Source organism: Maniola hyperantus, chromosome 19 (assembly GCF_902806685.2).
Source record: "Maniola hyperantus chromosome 19, iAphHyp1.2, whole genome shotgun sequence".
Taxonomy (NCBI): domain Eukaryota; kingdom Metazoa; phylum Arthropoda; class Insecta; order Lepidoptera; family Nymphalidae; genus Maniola; species Maniola hyperantus.
The window spans coordinates 1-21,406 of NC_048554.1; the positions used below are offsets into that span (position 1 = coordinate 1).

The window sequence follows — 21,406 nt, forward strand, 5'->3', positions numbered from 1 at the left end:
CTGTTATGTACGCACAGGAACCCACTCGATGTAGCGTATGCCCTCAGTGAAGTATACGGGGGCATATACTCATCCAAGACTCAGATTCGATCCCTGGAGCTGAAGCAGTATACAGGCGCGAACATCCCGAAAGGTACAGACAACACCTTGTACCTCACTCACACACAAGGTGAGAAGGAAACCCTAAAACAGGAGGGTTTCGGGACGGGATTGGGATCGCGCGTGAATACCATCCATGAAGCCCAGGGAGCTACCTTTGAGACAGTGGTAATAGTGCGTACAACACAGAAGAAGATACAGCTCCTCGACAGTGTACCACACGCAGTCGTGGCCGTGTCGCGTCACACAAAAAGCTGTACATATTACACCGATGACAGCAGTGACGCGACCGCTTTATTCATCTCGAAGGCGGTCAAGGCTACGTCCAACACGATCAGGGACTATAACATCAAGATGGCGATACGGGGGGGTGACGAGGCAGTCTTGAGGAAACTACTTACAATAAGTCCCTAGAAACTAGACCTAATTTAAGCAACTAACAGAAACAATAAGTAAAGTGCACGTTTCGATAAACTAACCGAGTAACTGTAAACTGTTAATCATTATAATAAGTATAATTAAAAAAAAAAAAAAAAAAAAAAAAAAAAAAAAAAAAAAAAAAAAAAAAAAAATTAATTATAATAATAATAATAATTATTATTAAAAAAAAAAAAAAAAAAAAAAAAAAAAAAAAAGCATTGAATATATACAAATTAAAAATAAAAACATGATGCATCTAACATTGAAAAAAAAAAAAAAAAAAAAAAAAAAATATATATATATATATATATATAATAATATGTATGCATGTATGATTTAGTATTAAGGAAAATAGCTGTGTAGAAGTAATTAAATAACAAAATAAACTAATCTAAAAAAGGTCGCAGACCACGCGTCTGCGGAGTTGTTAACTTATTTAAAAAAAAAAAAAAAAAAAAAAACATAACCTAACATAACCTAACATAACCTAACATAACCTAACATAACCTAACATAACCTAACATAACCTAACATAACCTAACATAACCTAACATAACCTAACATAACCTAACATAACCTAACATAACCTAACATAACCTAACATAACCTAACATAACCTAACATAACCTAACATAACCTAACATAACCTAACATAACCTAACATAACCTAACATAACCTAACATAACCTAACATAACCTAACATAACCTAACATAACCTAACATAACCTAACATAACCTAACATAACCTAACATAACCTAACATAACCTAACATAACCTAACATAACCTAACATAACCTAACATAACCTAACATAACCTAACATAACCTAACATAACCTAACATAACCTAACATAACCTAACATAACCTAACATAACCTAACATAACCTAACATAACCTAACATAACCTAACATAACCTAACATAACCTAACATAACCTAACATAACCTAACATAACCTAACATAACCTAACGGTTAGCAATTGGTCAGTAAGTTTACAAAGTTACAGATGCTGTCTTCGTCTGTGTAATTTGTTTGCGGTAGGCTACCTGCTAACTACACGTTAAGTTGGTCGCTAATATCGCATGATATATTTACTTCAAGTCAGTGTTGATTTCTTTAATAGCTAAGTTGTTTTATTTGCTATTTTAGAGTATTTTTCAGATTTTTCTTTGCCGGGGTTCAGGCGCTAAATTACAATTTCAAGTACCTAACGCTATTACGTTAACCATTCTATTTCAGACTTTCTTATGGAGAGCGTTTTGTAAGGGCCATCAATTATTGCGGCTAACACCTCTATTTTAGGGTTCCGTACCCTAACGATAAAAAGGAGCTTTATTAATGTCACTCTCCTGTCTGTCTGTCCGCGTGTCGTAGCACAGATCTCCAGCTAATAAAATTTTACGAGACATTTCACTGCGATTCACTGCCTCATCTGGTGACAGAAGGGCTGGCTAATTTTTTGCGCAACGGATCAGCCTGGCTGTCCAGCGCGGAAATGCAGCCAGTATTCTTGGCACCATGCCACGCGGGCATTATTGGTATAGTAATTAGATAAGCCTAGCTTTAAGTTTTATTCTAATATTTTCATTAAAAAAACTAATTCATTTTAATATTCTTTGTTTCATGATGTTTTACAAAATTAATAAATCTTAAAAACATTTAAATAAAAGTCGATAGTTTATAAATTAATAATAATAAGAAAGAGAGAGTTAAAAACCTTTATGAAATAAAACGTTAGGTTATACAATATAAGTACCTACATTTCCGAACGTTTCTTGGGACAATGAATTGAACAAATGCCAATTCAGAGCGTTCTGAATTCAAAACACTTTTTCTCACTGGGTGAGCAAAAACGACATTTTCTCACTGGTTTTAGGCAGCAACGACGCCCTTTCGAGATAGTGAGGTGAAAATTATGTTAAAGCATAAAATAAAATGCCTGGAAGAGATCGCTTTAGCGATAAGGCCGCCTTTGCATGCTACAGCTATGTTTAGATATGTTGTTCATAGATGTCGCTGTCCATGAAATCTAGGATATTAACTCGCAGCGATTGACATTAGTGTATGTGACACTGTCAGTGACTTGTACAACGTGATTTTCAGAAAATATAACACACTGTTTTTAAAGGTTATCGTAGTTTTATTGGTTTAACGGTAATAAGTGTGAATCTTAAAGTTAAAACGCAAATACAGAACCGTGAGCTAACATTTGGTGCCGAAATCGGAATTGTTGTGAAACATAAAGTTTGTGTAACTTGCAAACTTACCATGGATCCGTTACTAGCAAATCAAGACGAACTGTTAAAACAATTACAAAAAGCGGAGTATAACTATAAAAAATCTCCAAAGGAAAGACTTAAACAAGCGTACATCGAAACTAGATTGGAAATATTGGAAGATATCTGGGTAGAATTCAAGAAAGGTCACAAAGATTTAATTTCCATTGTTGACAAAAAAGGTAAGGAAAGTTTATCATATTTTACTTCTGATAAATTCGATCAGTTCCAAGAACTATATACAAACTACAGATGCACACTAAAGGAGGCACTTGCTGGTGTTTCAAGTGATACTAAACAGAGTTCATCATTGTCAACCGATGTAGCGCACAACTCTGACCCATTTTGTGATATAAAGTTGCCCAAAATCACTTTACCAACTTTTACCGGCAAATACCATGAGTGGCAAACTTTCCATGACATCTTCACATCATTAATTCATAACAATAAGAATATATCAGCGGTACAAAAACTTCACTATTTAAAAACAAGTCTGTCCGGAGAACCAGAAATATTAATAAGAAATTTTGCTACAACGGAGCTTAATTATGCAGAAGCATGGAAACAGCTTACTAAACGATATAACAATATAAGGTTCAACTGTAATGCCATATTAAAAACCTTTTTTTCACAAAAACAGATTACTACTGAGTCGCCCGCTGCACTGAAACAGTTATTAGATACGACATCATCCTGTTTAAAAAGTTTAAGTAATATTGCAGTAAATGTAAGTAATTGGGATGCTATTGTAGTGTACTTTGTTGTCTCTAAAATGGATATTGAGTCGCGGAAGTTATGGGAACATCAACAGAGCATGTGCGGGGATGAATTACCAACTTGGTCACACCTTGTTGAATTTTTAGAATCTCGCTTTAGAAGCCTTGAAATGATGGATACTGGGAAACAAAGCTCTAATAGACCTACTTTAAAAACAAAATCATTTCATGCCGCTCTAACTAATGAAAACCAACCCATATGTGTCTTATGTAACGGACCACACTTTATATTCAGTTGCAAGGAGTTTGGACAGAAGGGAGTGAGAGAGAGACAGCAATATGTACAAGAGAACGGGCTATGCTTCAACTGCCTTTCAAATACACATTCAGTGAGCCGGTGCAGACAAATCAAATCTTGCAGACGGTGCAGACGGAGACATCACTCGTTACTCCATTTCGAGAAAGAAAATCATGAGAGGAACACGAACAACACGATAACCAAACAGACTGAGCCACAGAGGGAGGAGAACAAACAACAAAATTCAGATACAACTACACTAGAGAACAGAGTAGTAGCTAACTTTGCGAGAGGAGAGTTACACAGCTATAACGTTTTACTGGCTACTGCAATTGTTAAATCTAGATCTAAGTGCGGAACAAAATTAGTTTTTAGAACATTACTTGATCAGGGATCACAAGCTTCTTTTGTAACAGAAGCCACAGTACAATTACTTGGGTTAAAAAGAGAACCTATTAATGGTTTGGTGTCAGGGATAGGGAACGGACAGGTGAAAATTAAACACATGACTTCTTTAGTCATTGAGTCCTTTCATAATCCACAAAACATAATTCAGGTAAATGCGTACGTTATGAGTTCACTTGCGTCACTGTTACCGACAAGTACAATTCACACACCTGATTGGTTAGAATTAGAGAACCTTACACTAGCTGATCCAGGATTTGCAACACCCGGCAAAATTGACATTTTGCTAGGAGCTGAGGTATATGGAGAGGTATTACTCAATGACATGATTAAGCATCCACAAGGAAATCTTATAGCACAAAATACAATCCTTGGGTGGGTCATATCAGGCAGAGCGACACATGATACAACTTCAGCGAGAAGAGAAATTGCGAGTATGCACATCAACATTAGAGAAGACGAGTTCTTAAGAAAATTCTGGGATATGGAGAATGAGCCAAACAGCCTAGAAAAAAAGCTAACGGAGGAAGAACTTAAATGCGAAGAACTTTATGAGAAAACTACAACAAGAAATGAAGAAGGAAGATTCGTAGTAAAACTACCATTTAAAGACGAAGAACCACGAAGCCAGTATGGACAAACAAAAGAAATAGCTACAAGAAAACTACTGAGTTTAGAAAAGAGATTACTAAAAGATGAGAAACTATATATTGAGTACCAAAATGTCATGCAAGAATATTTGACTCTGAATCATATGTCACCAATCAAAGGGGAAGACATTGAAAATCCTAAATCTGTGTATCTTCCACATCACGCGGTAGTGCGCGAAGATAAAGACACTACGAAGGTCCGAGTGGTTTACAATGCTTCGTCCAAAGGAGTAAATAACGTTTCACTTAATGACGACCTTCTAGTTGGACCTAAACTTCAACAAGACCTGAGACATCTTCTGATGAGATGGCGGAAATTTCGAGTATGCATTATTGCTGATTTGGTAAAAATGTACAGGCAAGTCCGAGTTACTGAGGAAGACGCTAACTACCAAAGAATTTTATGGAGAAACAATCCTGATGAGCCTATACAACATTTTAGACTATTAACTTTGACCTTTGGTACTGCATGTGCACCCTACTTAGCGGTAAAAACTTTACAAAAATTAGCGGATGTTGAACAGTCAAACTATCCAATTGCATCCGAAATAACTAAGAAAGACTATTATATTGATGACTTGATGACTGGCTGCGACAGTTTCGAAGAAGCTGTAGAGATATACGAACAAATGAACAAATTGATGAATTCTGGTGGTTTTCAATTGCAGAAGTGGAGTAGTAATGATTCGAGATTTTTAAAATATATTGACAAAGAAAAACACAGAAGTGATCAACTCGTTCCAATTAAAGTAGACAATATGATGAAAGTGTTAGGCATTGGTTGGAACAGAGAAACTGACAATTTTGAATACACTGTTAATTTACCTGAATCTAAACAGCCAATTACGAAACGGCAAGTATTATCTGATATCGCGAGACTATACGACCCGATTGGATGGATATCACCAGTGGTTATTACTGCCAAGATTTTTATACAAAAACTGTGGAAATTAAAATTAGAATGGGACGATGAAATTACTGATGGTTTATTAGCAGAATGGATTAAATTTAGAGAAGATTTAGTGAACTTAAAAGACATTTTAATTCCAAGATGGTTGAATAGCGAACGAGGTTGCAAAACAGAATTACACGCTTTTTCAGATGCATCTCAAGTTGCTTATGCAGCTGCGGTGTATATTAGAGTTGAGAACGAGGAAAACGACATTAAAGTGAGTTTAGTGACGGCTAAAACAAAAGTTGCACCAATTGACAAGGAATCATCTATACCCAGGTTGGAGTTATGCGGAGCAGTCCTCGCAGCTAAGTTGTTGCATGAAGTCTCACAGGTGATGAACATCCCAAAAGAAAATTTGCACGCTTGGACTGATTCTACTGTTGTCCTGGCATGGTTAAAAGGACCACCTTGTCGATGGGCCACATTCGTGAGTAACCGAGTATCAGAGATTTTAACTATGACGGAGTATAATCAGTGGAGATATGTATCAACGAACGCGAATCCCGCAGATTGCGCGTCAAGAGGCCTTAAGCCTGACGAATTAAAAAATCATACACTCTGGTGGAATGGACCGAGCTGGTTGTCAGAACCAACTATTAACACAGAGAAAATTAAGATTGAAGAAACACATGAAGAAGAGAAAACCAAATCTTTAACTACCTTAACTCATCAAGAAGAAGATTTTGTATGGACTAAATATTCCAGTTTAGGTAAAATGCTGAGAGTGATTTCATATTGCAGACGATTTTTAAATTATAATCTTCCGAAGAATGAACGCGAAATATTACCAAATTACATTACAGTTAATGAATTAGAGAAAACGCTACAAATGTGTATTAAACAAGTTCAGAATTTAGAGTTTGGTGATGAGTTAAAGAAGTTAAAGACAAAAGGACATCTAACAAAAGGGAGTTTACTTTACACTCTTCACCCCTTTTGTGATCAAAACGGGATTGTAAGAGTTGGTGGACGTATTGAACATGCCAGTGCAAGTTTTGATGAGAGACACCCTATAATTATGCCGAGTAAGAGTCATCTTACTCAGTTATTAGTTGCTGATGCTCACACCAAAACTATGCATGGTGGGCCACAACTCATGCTTAATCATTTACGCACAAAGCATTGGATTATTAGAGCAAGAGACCAAGTAAAGAAACATTTCAGAAAATGCGTAGTGTGTTTGAGACATTCGAAGGTTACAAATCAATTGATGGGTCAACTTCCAGAAGCGAGGTTAAAACCAAGCAAACCTTTCAAATCAGCAGGCGTTGACTACGCAGGACCTATTAATATACGTTTTTCTCCTGGACGCGGATCAAAATCATATAAAGGCTACATCTGCTTATTTGTTTGTATGGTAACACGTGCCATACACCTAGAAGCAGTTACTGATCTAAGTGCTAAAGGTTTTATCGCAGCCTTTCGACGTTTCACATCGAGGCGCGGCCATTGTCAGGATTTACACAGTGACAATGGCTCGAACTTTGTCAAGGCAAACAAGGAGCTACAAGCTATGCTTAACGATGCCAAATCTGAACTTCCACGTGAAATTGCACATTTATTGACTTTAGAAAACACACGATGGCACTTTATACCCCCTCAATCGCCAAATTTCGGAGGACTGTGGGAGGCTGGTGTAAGGTCAGTTAAGACACATTTAAAGAAAGTTATCGGTGATAGCACATTAACTTACGAAGAGCTGTCGACAGCACTGACTCAAATCGAAGCTTGCTTAAATTCACGTCCTTTGTCTGTCCTTAGCGACGATCCTAATGATCCACTGCCCTTGACACCAGGCCATTTCTTAGTAGGTGAACCATTACTTAACGTTAGTGATGTTAATTATTGTAATAAAAACATATCTGGTATTGAACGTTGGAATGTAACACAAAAAATGGTAAATGAATTTTGGAAGAGATGGTCAAAAGAATATTTGTTAAACTTAAGTCATAGATATAAATGGAATTCTAAGAAACCAGAACCTGATGTAAATGATATTGTCGTATTAAGAGATGATTTTTTGCCACCATCTAAATGGTTATTAGGTAAAATCATAGCCAAGCACCCCGGTCGTGATATGCTAACCCGTGTTGTAACTGTCAAATGTAAGAACGGATGTTACAAACGTCCACTAAATAAGATTTGTGTTCTCACTAAAAGTGCAATGTAATATATTCTCACGGTGGGCGGTGCTGTAGTTATAATTTAGTTTAAGTTCTTATCAAACGTTTAATTTCGCTAAATATTTTGTTGACTGATTTACTTACTTTTTCTTTTTATATTGTTGCTTTGTTTGTACTATTGTTTGTACTATTACTATCAATATTGATATTATTGTTTAAAAGTTTATTTAGATTCAGTTTAACTTTGTTTGAGATTGTAACAATTACTATTCTGCTCACTCTTTTTTGGTTAAGTTTCACTTTTTGTTTAACGTTATATTGAAGGACAAGTCCTTGGTGGGCGGAATGTTTAGATATGTTGTTCATAGATGTCGCTGTCCATGACATCTAGGATATTAACTCGCAGCGATTGACATTAGTGTATGTGACACTGTCAGTGACTTGTACAACGTGATTTTCAGAAAATATAACACACTGTTTTTAAAGGTTATCGTAGTTTTATTGGTTTAACGGTAATAAGTGTGAATCTTAAAGTTAAAACGCAAATACAGAACCGTGAGCTAACAGCTATTAGATTAAGATCCTGTATTGTGTTTTTTCAATGTTTACTTTGTGTTGTGTGCAATAAAGTGTAAATAAATAAATAAAATGTCGCTGAATTTATAAAAATAATTTTATTTACACTACCTACTGTTTCTCACATTATTTGGTACATAATTTTGGAATATTTATTTGATATAAAAATATAGATATAGGAACGATTTACGAACGCATTCGTGTTACGTCCATCTCATGCGATGAGATTCTTTAAATAGTTACAAAAAGTATAAATTATAATATGATGTAAATAATTTATCAAAATGATCATCATTTAATAGTTAATGCTTTATAATATAAGAGTATTAAATGCATGCGTGCAGCAAGCGACGCGCGGCACGCAGTCTCACGAGGCGCGCGTCGCTGTGCACACTGTGACATCACAGAGCGAATGTGGCGGCGGGCGGGCAAGGGCGCGTGGGCGCGTGGGCGCTAGTCGCGCGCGGCGCCCATGGCACGGCACGTGGCGTCGTTGGGCGCGCCCAGCGCCAGCGTGCGGCCCGCCCACGCCCAGCGCTGGGCGCGCGATCGCCGCACGCGCCGCTTCGCCGTGCCCATCTCCGACGTCAGCGTGACGTTGTAGCTGCGAACACGAACGACGAATGTGTTAAAAGAATTCTTTGCAGTGTTAGCGAGTGTCACCTCCCGCGTGCGCGCGTACCTGTGCCAGTGGTCCTCGATGCGCGCGCGCACGCAGAGCGCGACGGCGTCGTAGAAGTCGAGATCGGCGTCGATGCGCAGGCGCGGCTCCAGCTCGCTGTCGGCGTGCGCGTCGAGCGCGCCCCACGCCGCGCGCACTGACGCGTGGCCGCGCGCCGTCAGCGCCGTGCGCAGCGCCAGGCGCGTGCGCGCCGTGCGCGCCCACAGCGACACCTGCGCGTCCGCGTCGAGCGCGGCGGCCAGCAGCGCGGCGCGCTCGTAGCGCAGCGCGGCGCCGCCCAGCAGCGGCAGCGCAGCGCGCGCGGCGGGCGCGGGGCGCAGCGCGCGCAGCGCCGGCGTGGGCTCGCTGGCCGTGCCCGCCCACACGTGACCCAGCAGCTCAGCCTGGCCGCGGAACAGCGGGAGCGCACGCAGCCGCGCGCCGCCCACGCCCAGCGCGAGCCCGCCGCCCGCCTCCTCCGCCTCGCCCTCGCCCTCGCCCTCGCCCGCGCCCTCGCCCTCGGGCGCGGCGCCGGCGAGCGCGTCCAGGCCGCGCGTCCACAGCTCCACCTGCGACCGGCGCGTGTTCATAGCGTGACATGAAAAGCATCGATATATTTATGTTAGCGATATTGCTTTGCCTACAGTTCAATTTAAAAAAAGAATTACGAGATGTAAAAAATGGCGGCCATAAGAGCTGGAGCTATTGATTTGAAGCAGGGAAAATTAGAATTTATAATTATGTCTTGAAGAAGTTAATAGTTTAGAACTAAGATTGAAGTTTATTAAGTGTTGTCTAAATGGAATAAAGTCAGTTCCTATAAGATGAGGATATTTTTATTATTTATATACATTTATATTTATTTTTATTTAGACAAAACGAAAAGTGAATAATTTACACCACCTTTTAGACCAAAGCACTAGACAAAAAGCCGCGACTGGTGTTGGCAGTTTGCAGCCCAAATAGACCGTAGTCTGTACTAGGGCTGACAAAGTTTATCGACCTCATTCATACTATATTATATTACAATTTATAATATATTATATTATATTTATACTATACTATATATATTCATACATTACTAAAACTATATACAAGAATATAATGAATGTGAGGCTGGACATACGGTGAGGGTGTCGTCGGTGCGGTTGTCGGGCGACACCGTCAGCAGCCGCACGCGGCCGCGCCGCAGCAGCGCGCCGCGCGCCACCTGCCGCGACTCCAGCAGCGCGCGCCAGCCCGCGCCCGCGCCCGCCTCGCGCTCCAGCAGCGACGACGAGCCTGCGACACACGGCGGCAGTGAGTGCGTGCTGCGCGCGCTGCACGCGGCGCCCGGCCCACACTCACCCGGCAGCGCGAGCGCGTCCCAGCCGCGCAGCGCCGGCGGCAGCAGGCGCAGCAGCAGGCGCACGGGCTCGTGCTGCGGCGCCAGCGCGCGCAGCCGCTGCCGCGCCAGGCGCTGCAGCTCGTGCGCACGCTGCTCGCGCAGGCGCAGCAGCACGCGCGTCAGGGAAAAGGGCGCCGGCGCCGCCACGCGCAGCAGTAGGTCGAGCGCCGCCGCGCGCACCTCCAGCGCCGCGCCGCCGTCCAGCGCCACGCGCTCGAGGCCCGCGGGCGCATCGGGCGGCAGCACGCCGCGCGCCGTGAGCAGCGCGTCCAGCGCATCCAGCGCCGCGCCCGCCGCCGCGCCGCCGCGCGCCGCGTGCTCCAGCAGCAGCGCGGCGGTGTCGGCGCGCCGCAGGTTGCCGAGCGCGGCGAGGCGCACGCGGCGGCACTCGTCGTCGGCGCAGCGCCGGAGGCCGCGCACGAGCGCGTCGCGCACGCGGCGCGCGGCGGGCTCGGCGCGCGCGGCGGCGGCGGCGGCCAGCAGCGCGCTCTCGGCGAGCGCGGCGTCGTCGAGCTCCTCGCCCAGCTGCAGCACGTCGTCCAGCACCGCGTCCTGCGACACGACACGAGGTGAGCGCGCACTCGGCAGTGATGGACAGATCTATTCTCCTGAACGACCATTTTTATGAGACTTTTTCACCAAACTTTCCGAGTGCGTAAATTCTAGATCAAGAACAACATAGAGAGAGTCGTGTGTGAAATACGAACGAGGGCTTTTACACAAACAAAATTATACTTTAAAACAATCGCAACAAAATTCAATTTAATCTGCGTTGTTGGCAAGTTATAATACAAAGTTAGTAGGTGTGCGGAGTGGGTGCACTGTACCTGCGCGTGCGGCGCCTGCGCGAGCGCAGCGAGGTACTGGTGCGCGAGGTGGTGCGGCGCGTCGCGCTGGCGCAGGCGCAGGAAGGCGGCGGCGGCGCCGTGCGCGGCCGCGCTGCCCGCCAGCCCCAGCGCCGCGCACAGCCCCGACCTGGACATACATCGAGGACTCATGATCTGATCTCTGCTCTGCACCAGTGGAGGAGCGGGTACTCACAGGCGCTCCGCGTCGACGCCGTCGTGCAGCAGGCCGGCGAGCGCGGCGGGCGTGGCGTGCCGCAGCGCGTCCAGCAGCGCCAGCGCCGCGCGCGCCGCCGCCAGCGTGCCGCCCGCGCCCGGCGCCGCGCCGCTCGCCTGCGCCGCCAGCGCGCCCAGCCGCTCCGCGCTCAGCTGCGGCGCGCCCAGCCGCTCCGCGCTCAGCTGCGGCGCGCCCTGCACCGACAGCGACAACGACTCGTGAGACTTGTGCCGACCTCACACGCACACATACAACTGACCTGGTTATTTAAACTGTATATCATAACCGAATCACACGTTTTTAAAATGTTTGTGTCTGTCTGTCTGTCTGTCTGTCTGTTTGAACGGGTTAATCTTCGGAACGGCTGAACCTATTTTGACGGGACTTTCACAGACAAGTAGAGTATTAACCAGGGAGTAACATAGGCTACTTTATTAACCGACTGTCAAAAAAGGGGATTTGTGTTTTTTATCTATGTACACCGATTTGCGTATTTTTTTTTAAATCGATAGAGAAACTTTGCGACAGCGTCCCATAAAAATTTGGAATCCAACTCCTCAATCCTGATGCTGCAGGGGCCCTGACCACCAAAACTGGTGGGATTTAGAAACTGTCGGATATTGGCGGTAGCTTATCGTTGAACTCGAGGAGCCAACTGCTCAGCTCTGATGCTGTAAGGATTTGAATTGTAAATCGTGGTGATCTCACGGGATTTTTACAGAATCATGCGTTTAAATGTTTTTGTCACCGAGATACCTTGCATCCCTACTTGGCTACTCGGGGTAATATTATTTAGAGGTATTTGTAAGTTTGTCTGTAGGGGGTAATCTCTAAAAAAAAAAAAGAATATCTACTTAGATCCGTACGAAAATGATAATAAGCTACCCGTGCGAAGCCCGACTTTACTATAATATTGTTATCAATCATGAACTTTTGTTTTTTTTTTTTTTTTTTTTAATACAATAAAACTTAAAGCTAGCCTTATCTAATTACTATATAAATCATAACCGCGTGGAATGGTGCCAAGAATACTGGCTGCATTTCCGCGCTGGACAGCCAGGCTGATCCGCTGCGCAAAAAATGAGCCAGCCCTTCTGTCACCAGTTGAGGCTATTAATCGCGGTGAAATGTCTCGTAAATCTTTTTTAGCACTAAGACTCCATGGCCCCAGGGTCTCCACGGCAAACGGCACAAAAATGTAACCCTCTATAAGAGAGGCATACTTGCGCCGCTTGCCGTTTTCAGCTGTTTCTGCTGCGGCTCCCGGTCTTGATGCTGTCTTCCTGATATGACACGGGGCCAATGTGTCAACGCAAGTTGCGTCCCACATTAGCGCCCGTCCCCGTTCCCAGGGAACCAGCGTCAATCATTATTTTATGTCATTAATACATAATTATTTTCACCTCACTAACTCGAAAAGGGCGCCTTTGCAGCCTCAAACCAAAAGTGAGCAAAAGTGTTTTGAATTTAGAACACTCTGGATGGGCATTTGTGCAATTCATTGTCTCACAAGAAACGTTCGCAAATGTAGAAAGTATAATATAATATCGTAAACCCGAACGTCTTATTTCATAAACATTTTTAAACTCTCTATTTTACAATTTAAACTATTAATTAACTATTAGCGTGCAGGTTTTCGCGCGATATTTTCCCTTTAAAATTTCCTATAATATTCTATTTCCTCCGATAAAGCGAGTGATATTTATTTTATTTGCTTAAATTATATCACTTAATCTCAGAGTTTAGTATTTATTATCAGAATAAAAATAGTAATAGGAATCGTATCTGTTATCATGACTGACACGTGACACGTGACACGTGTCGCAGAACGTAATATCTCTCACGCGCAAAGCAACGTCAATTTGAACCGTACCTCTCCGCACATATGTGTACTTTTGCAATAACACCTCCCGTCCTTCTGTGTGTCGCGCGCCTCGTGCCGAGCGCGCTATCGGCCCGTGTCATGAGTGTATCGCGCGTCGCGTCGTGTGTGTTTACTGCCTTGGCTGCTCACATCATGTACATGATGAAGTCAATTACTTTTATATTTGTCAACCATTCCAGTTGCAAAGCTGAACAATACCAGTATGAGGCGCTAGTTTATGGGCTCGTCCCCTGCGTCAATGGTTGAGAGACTCCGTCTGCATCACACAACATCTGTGGTCTCAGGCTAGACCTTAGCGCCAGCGACTCGAGCTGTATTTTGATATGTTAGTCGGCTAGTTTCTGTTTTCTTTAAATTATTGTGATTATTGAAAATATGACAATAAAACGTAAAGCTAGCCTAATCTATTTACTATATAAATCATACCCGCGTGGAATGGTGCCAAGAATACTGGCTGCATTTTCGCGCTGGACAGCCGGGCTGATCCGTTGCGCAAAAAATGAGCCAGCCCTTCTGTCACCGGATGAGGCTATAGTTTTTTATATATTATGACACAATCGTGAGCGACTCGGAGACGGGACGGACGAGGTATCGTCACCAGGACGATGTGGGACACTGACCACGGCCTGCAGGTCGGCGGGCGGCGCGGCGGCGAGCCCCGCGGGCCGCAGCGCGGGCGGCAGCGCCTGCAGCGCCGCCTGCAGCGTGGGCAGCGGCGTGGGCGGCGTGGGCGCGCGCGGCGAGCGCGTGAGCCGCGCCCAGGCGCGCGCCTTGAGCCCCGCGCCCGCCGCGCCCAGCGTGTGCAGCTCCTCGGCGTACACCTGCGCAAGTGCCGCACCACATTACCGCTCTGTTCACATCCGTGATCAGGATATACCAAGCTTATTTATTAGATTCATTAGTTTACTGATTAGTTTATTACCCGACTGCAGCGAAACCCGAAGGAGGGTTACGTGTTTGACAATGTATGTACGTATGTCCGTTCCTATGTCCGTCTGTAACTACTGAACGGCTCGACCGATTTTGATAAATGATACGTCATTAGATTTGTATTGATGACGCGAGTGTCACTACGAAGCCAAAATTCGTAAAAAAACAAAATGGCAGCGGACTGCGGGCTGAAAAAAACTTTTTTCCAAAGACCCTCGAGTGGGATATCAAAATAAAGGACTTTAAATAACTATTACGATTTTTTTTTAATTTTACTAATTTAAAACTTTTTATTTTATATTTAAATTTTGTTAATGTCCATTGAGATTAGTCGCCGCAGTCGAGACGAGATAAGAAAAACATCAATGTCGCCTGTCTGAGAGAGATCATCCTCGACAGCGACTCGCCTGTCTGCTGCACGCGCGGAGGACGCACTCCTAGAGGCAAGAGGAGGAAAGGTTTCGAAGAGGAAACATGTGATCTAGGACGAGTGTATCTCACCTCCTCGAGCGCGTCGCGCGCGGCGCTCAGCGAGTAGCGCGTGAGGCGCCGCGACACGACCTCCTGCTGCGCGTCGCCGGCGTCGTGCGTCCAGCCTGCCGCGCGGCAGCCGCGCTGCAACACATTACATTTCTATTTGGAATGACCTGTCACGTGTCGCACTGTAGAGTGTAGAGGTGCAACCTCTACCGTTGCTTGGCTGGCAGCTATTAGGAGAACTTCGCAGCTGCCACACAACAATATTCAAATTTGGAACGCCGTGGAGAATCGTCGGTCACGCACGTTACAAGATTCCACATTCCCTGTCATCCGCTCGTCGCGTCAACATCTTCTAGCATTGTATTATATACAGCTCGCGAGCCCGTCTGTATTGTACAGAACATATCAATTGTGAAGTGTGCAATAAACATCATTATATGTAGCTGGTTCTTCATTGCATCAACCCTTCAGCTGCAGCACTACGAAGTAGTACTTAGAAATTCTTTGCATACAGCATTTAGAACAAAGGCTGCCAGCAAATAAAATCTCAATTTTAAGCAAGATTTTAAGGAATATATTGAAAATGTCAATGTCAAAAATCGAGTAAGTTTTATCTAATTTTAACTGAATGAGAAACCAAATTGAGAAAGATTAATAAAACAGTCACGTATATCAAACAATAATGAATACCTTGATCTTGCGGATGGTGGTGTCGGCCGGGGTCTCGTAGAGCACCACACACTCCCCGGACACGTCCGTCTCGTTGCTCTCTCCCTCCGACACTCGCAGCTACATACAGTCACGTATATCAAACAATAATGAATACCTTGATCTTGCGGATGGTGGTGTCGGCCGGGGTCTCGTAGAGCACCACACACTCCCCGGACACGTCCGTCTCGTTGCTCTCTCCCTCCGACACTCGCAGCTACATACAGTCACGTATATCAAACAATAATGAATACCTTGATCTTGCGGATGGTGGTGTCGGCCGGGGTCTCGTAGAGCACCACACACTCCCCGGACACGTCCGTCTCGTTGCTCTCTCCCTCCGACACTCGCAGCTACATACAGTCACGTATATCAAACAATAATGAATACCTTGATCTTGCGGATGGTGGTGTCGGCCGGGGTCTCGTAGAGCACCACACACTCCCCGGACACGTCCGTCTCGTTGCTCTCTCCCTCCGACACTCGCAGCTACATACAGTCACGTATATCAAACAATAATGAATACCTTGATCTTGCGGATGGTGGTGTCGGCCGGGGTCTCGTAGAGCACCACACACTCCCCGGACACGTCCGTCTCGTTGCTCTCTCCCTCCGACACTCGCAGCTACATACAGTCACGTATATCAAACAATAATGAATACCTTGATCTTGCGGATGGTGGTGTCGGCCGGGGTCTCGTAGAGCACCACACACTCCCCGGACACGTCCGTCTCGTTGCTCTCTCCCTCCGACACTCGCAGCTACATACAGTCACGTATATCAAACAATAATGAATACCTTGATCTTGCGGATGGTGGTGTCGGCCGGGGTCTCGTAGAGCACCACACACTCCCCGGACACGTCCGTCTCGTTGCTCTCTCCCTCCGACACTCGCAGCTACATACAGTCACGTATATCAAACAATAATGAATACCTTGATCTTGCGGATGGTGGTGTCGGCCGGGGTCTCGTAGAGCACCACACACTCCCCGGACACGTCCGTCTCGTTGCTCTCTCCCTCCGACACTCGCAGCTACATACAGTCACGTATATCAAACAATAATGAATACCTTGATCTTGCGGATGGTGGTGTCGGCCGGGGTCTCGTAGAGCACCACACACTCCCCGGACACGTCCGTCTCGTTGCTCTCTCCCTCCGACACTCGCAGCTACATACAGTCACGTATATCAAACAATAATGAATACCTTGATCTTGCGGATGGTGGTGTCGGCCGGGGTCTCGTAGAGCACCACACACTCCCCGGACACGTCCGTCTCGTTGCTCTCTCCCTCCGACACTCGCAGCTACATACAGTCACGTATATCAAACAATAATGAATACCTTGATCTTGCGGATGGTGGTGTCGGCCGGGGTCTCGTAGAGCACCACACACTCCCCGGACACGTCCGTCTCGTTGCTCTCTCCCTCCGACACTCGCAGCTACATACAGTCACGTATATCAAACAATAATGAATACCTTGATCTTGCGGATGGTGGTGTCGGCCGGGGTCTCGTAGAGCACCACACACTCCCCGGACACGTCCGTCTCGTTGCTCTCTCCCTCCGACACTCGCAGCTACATACAGTCACGTATATCAAACAATAATGAATACCTTGATCTTGCGGATGGTGGTGTCGGCCGGGGTCTCGTAGAGCACCACACACTCCCCGGACACGTCCGTCTCGTTGCTCTCTCCCTCCGACACTCGCAGCTACATACAGTCACGTATATCAAACAATAATGAATACCTTGATCTTGCGGATGGTGGTGTCGGCCGGGGTCTCGTAGAGCACCACACACTCCCCGGACACGTCCGTCTCGTTGCTCTCTCCCTCCGACACTCGCAGCTACATACAGTCACGTATATCAAACAATAATGAATACCTTGATCTTGCGGATGGTGGTGTCGGCCGGGGTCTCGTAGAGCACCACACACTCCCCGGACACGTCCGTCTCGTTGCTCTCTCCCTCCGACACTCGCAGCTACATACAGTCACGTATATCAAACAATAATGAATACCTTGATCTTGCGGATGGTGGTGTCGGCCGGGGTCTCGTAGAGCACCACACACTCCCCGGACACGTCCGTCTCGTTGCTCTCTCCCTCCGACACTCGCAGCTACATACAGTCACGTATATCAAACAATAATGAATACCTTGATCTTGCGGATGGTGGTGTCGGCCGGGGTCTCGTAGAGCACCACACACTCCCCGGACACGTCCGTCTCGTTGCTCTCTCCCTCCGACACTCGCAGCTACATACAGTCACGTATATCAAACAATAATGAATACCTTGATCTTGCGGATGGTGGTGTCGGCCGGGGTCTCGTAGAGCACCACACACTCCCCGGACACGTCCGTCTCGTTGCTCTCTCCCTCCGACACTCGCAGCTACATACAGTCACGTATATCAAACAATAATGAATACCTTGATCTTGCGGATGGTGGTGTCGGCCGGGGTCTCGTAGAGCACCACACACTCCCCGGACACGTCCGTCTCGTTGCTCTCTCCCTCCGACACTCGCAGCTACATACAGTCACGTATATCAAACAATAATGAATACCTTGATCTTGCGGATGGTGGTGTCGGCCGGGGTCTCGTAGAGCACCACACACTCCCCGGACACGTCCGTCTCGTTGCTCTCTCCCTCCGACACTCGCAGCTACATACAGTCACGTATATCAAACAATAATGAATACCTTGATCTTGCGGATGGTGGTGTCGGCCGGGGTCTCGTAGAGCACCACACACTCCCCGGACACGTCCGTCTCGTTGCTCTCTCCCTCCGACACTCGCAGCTACATACAGTCACGTATATCAAACAATAATGAATACCTTGATCTTGCGGATGGTGGTGTCGGCCGGGGTCTCGTAGAGCACCACACACTCCCCGGACACGTCCGTCTCGTTGCTCTCTCCCTCCGACACTCGCAGCTACATACAGTCACGTATATCAAACAATAATGAATACCTTGATCTTGCGGATGGTGGTGTCGGCCGGGGTCTCGTAGAGCACCACACACTCCCCGGACACGTCCGTCTCGTTGCTCTCTCCCTCCGACACTCGCAGCTACATACAGTCACGTATATCAAACAATAATGAATACCTTGATCTTGCGGATGGTGGTGTCGGCCGGGGTCTCGTAGAGCACCACACACTCCCCGGACACGTCCGTCTCGTTGCTCTCTCCCTCCGACACTCGCAGCTACATACAGTCACGTATATCAAACAATAATGAATACCTTGATCTTGCGGATGGTGGTGTCGGCCGGGGTCTCGTAGAGCACCACACACTCCCCGGACACGTCCGTCTCGTTGCTCTCTCCCTCCGACACTCGCAGCTACATACAGTCACGTATATCAAACAATAATGAATACCTTGATCTTGCGGATGGTGGTGTCGGCCGGGGTCTCGTAGAGCACCACACACTCCCCGGACACGTCCGTCTCGTTGCTCTCTCCCTCCGACACTCGCAGCTACATACAGTCACGTATATCAAACAATAATGAATACCTTGATCTTGCGGATGGTGGTGTCGGCCGGGGTCTCGTAGAGCACCACACACTCCCCGGACACGTCCGTCTCGTTGCTCTCTCCCTCCGACACTCGCAGCTACATACAGTCACGTATATCAAACAATAATGAATACCTTGATCTTGCGGATGGTGGTGTCGGCCGGGGTCTCGTAGAGCACCACACACTCCCCGGACACGTCCGTCTCGTTGCTCTCTCCCTCCGACACTCGCAGCTACATACAGTCACGTATATCAAACAATAATGAATACCTTGATCTTGCGGATGGTGGTGTCGGCCGGGGTCTCGTAGAGCACCACACACTCCCCGGACACGTCCGTCTCGTTGCTCTCTCCCTCCGACACTCGCAGCTACATACAGTCACGTATATCAAACAATAATGAATACCTTGATCTTGCGGATGGTGGTGTCGGCCGGGGTCTCGTAGAGCACCACACACTCCCCGGACACGTCCGTCTCGTTGCTCTCTCCCTCCGACACTCGCAGCTACATACAGTCACGTATATCAAACAATAATGAATACCTTGATCTTGCGGATGGTGGTGTCGGCCGGGGTCTCGTAGAGCACCACACACTCCCCGGACACGTCCGTCTCGTTGCTCTCTCCCTCCGACACTCGCAGCTACATACAGTCACGTATATCAAACAATAATGAATACCTTGATCTTGCGGATGGTGGTGTCGGCCGGGGTCTCGTAGAGCACCACACACTCCCCGGACACGTCCGTCTCGTTGCTCTCTCCCTCCGACACTCGCAGCTACATACAGTCACGTATATCAAACAATAATGAATACCTTGATCTTGCGGATGGTGGTGTCGGCCGGGGTCTCGTAGAGCACCACACACTCCCCGGACACGTCCGTCTCGTTGCTCTCTCCCTCCGACACTCGCAGCTACATACAGTCACGTATATCAAACAATAATGAATACCTTGATCTTGCGGATGGTGGTGTCGGCCGGGGTCTCGTAGAGCACCACACACTCCCCGGACACGTCCGTCTCGTTGCTCTCTCCCTCCGACACTCGCAGCTACATACAGTCACGTATATCAAACAATAATGAATACCTTGATCTTGCGGATGGTGGTGTCGGCCGGGGTCTCGTAGAGCACCACACACTCCCCGGACACGTCCGTCTCGTTGCTCTCTCCCTCCGACACTCGCAGCTACATACAGTCACGTATATCAAACAATAATGAATACCTTGATCTTGCGGATGGTGGTGTCGGCCGGGGTCTCGTAGAGCACCACACACTCCCCGGACACGTCCGTCTCGTTGCTCTCTCCCTCCGACACTCGCAGCTACATACAGTCACGTATATCAAACAATAATGAATACCTTGATCTTGCGGATGGTGGTGTCGGCCGGGGTCTCGTAGAGCACCACACACTCCCCGGACACGTCCGTCTCGTTGCTCTCTCCCTCCGACACTCGCAGCTACATACAGTCACGTATATCAAACAATAATGAATACCTTGATCTTGCGGATGGTGGTGTCGGCCGGGGTCTCGTAGAGCACCACACACTCCCCGGACACGTCCGTCTCGTTGCTCTCTCCCTCCGACACTCGCAGCTACATACAGTCACGTATATCAAACAATAATGAATACCTTGATCTTGCGGATGGTGGTGTCGGCCGGGGTCTCGTAGAGCACCACACACTCCCCGGACACGTCCGTCTCGTTGCTCTCTCCCTCCGACACTCGCAGCTACATACAGTCACGTATATCAAACAATAATGAATACCTTGATCTTGCGGATGGTGGTGTCGGCCGGGGTCTCGTAGAGCACCACACACTCCCCGGACACGTCCGTCTCGTTGCTCTCTCCCTCCGACACTCGCAGCTACATACAGTCACGTATATCAAACAATAATGAATACCTTGATCTTGCGGATGGTGGTGTCGGCCGGGGTCTCGTAGAGCACCACACACTCCCCGGACACGTCCGTCTCGTTGCTCTCTCCCTCCGACACTCGCAGCTACATACAGTCACGTATATCAAACAATAATGAATACCTTGATCTTGCGGATGGTGGTGTCGGCCGGGGTCTCGTAGAGCACCACACACTCCCCGGACACGTCCGTCTCGTTGCTCTCTCCCTCCGACACTCGCAGCTACATACAGTCACGTATATCAAACAATAATGAATACCTTGATCTTGCGGATGGTGGTGTCGGCCGGGGTCTCGTAGAGCACCACACACTCCCCGGACACGTCCGTCTCGTTGCTC

General features: G+C 46.6%; 2 protein-coding genes across 2 annotated transcripts in view; one reads left to right on the plus strand and one right to left on the minus strand.

Annotated features, from left to right (window-relative positions):
- Positions 1–2,789: 2,789 nt before the first annotated feature.
- LOC117991423 (uncharacterized) lies at positions 2,790–8,919 on the plus strand. The gene is made up of 4 exons (XM_069505108.1): positions 2,790–2,979; positions 3,550–6,248; positions 7,314–7,462; positions 8,865–8,919. The coding sequence occupies exons 1-4, from the start codon at positions 2,790–2,792 to the stop codon at positions 8,917–8,919; spliced, it is 3,093 nt and encodes a 1,030-aa protein (XP_069361209.1).
- Mtp (microsomal triacylglycerol transfer protein) overlaps positions 8,600–21,406 on the minus strand; it is a 19,520-nt gene continuing 6,713 nt past the window's right edge. The window contains exons 4-11 of the mRNA XM_069505109.1: positions 14,947–15,078; positions 14,071–14,336; positions 13,034–13,220; positions 11,610–11,824; positions 11,396–11,543; positions 10,308–11,120; positions 9,203–9,750; positions 8,600–9,124 (exon numbers count right to left, since the gene is read on the minus strand). Coding sequence (XP_069361210.1) covers positions 8,974–9,124; positions 9,203–9,750; positions 10,308–11,120; positions 11,396–11,543; positions 11,610–11,824; positions 13,034–13,220; positions 14,071–14,336; positions 14,947–15,078 — 2,460 coding nt within the window. The 3' untranslated portion in view covers positions 8,600–8,973. The remainder of the gene's footprint in view (positions 9,125–9,202; positions 9,751–10,307; positions 11,121–11,395; positions 11,544–11,609; positions 11,825–13,033; positions 13,221–14,070; positions 14,337–14,946; positions 15,079–21,406) is intronic.

Coding starts and splice junctions, on each gene's coding strand:
- LOC117991423 (XM_069505108.1), top strand. CDS start 2,790: ATGGATCCGTTACTAGCAAATCAAGACGAACTGTTAAAACAATTACAA. Junction 2,980..3,549: donor TTCCATTGTTGACAAAAAAG/GTAAGGAAAGTT, acceptor ATGCTATTGTAG/TGTACTTTGTTGTCTCTAAA. Junction 6,249..7,313: donor CTTGTCGATGGGCCACATTC/GTGAGTAACCGA, acceptor AACTTTGTCAAG/GCAAACAAGGAGCTACAAGC.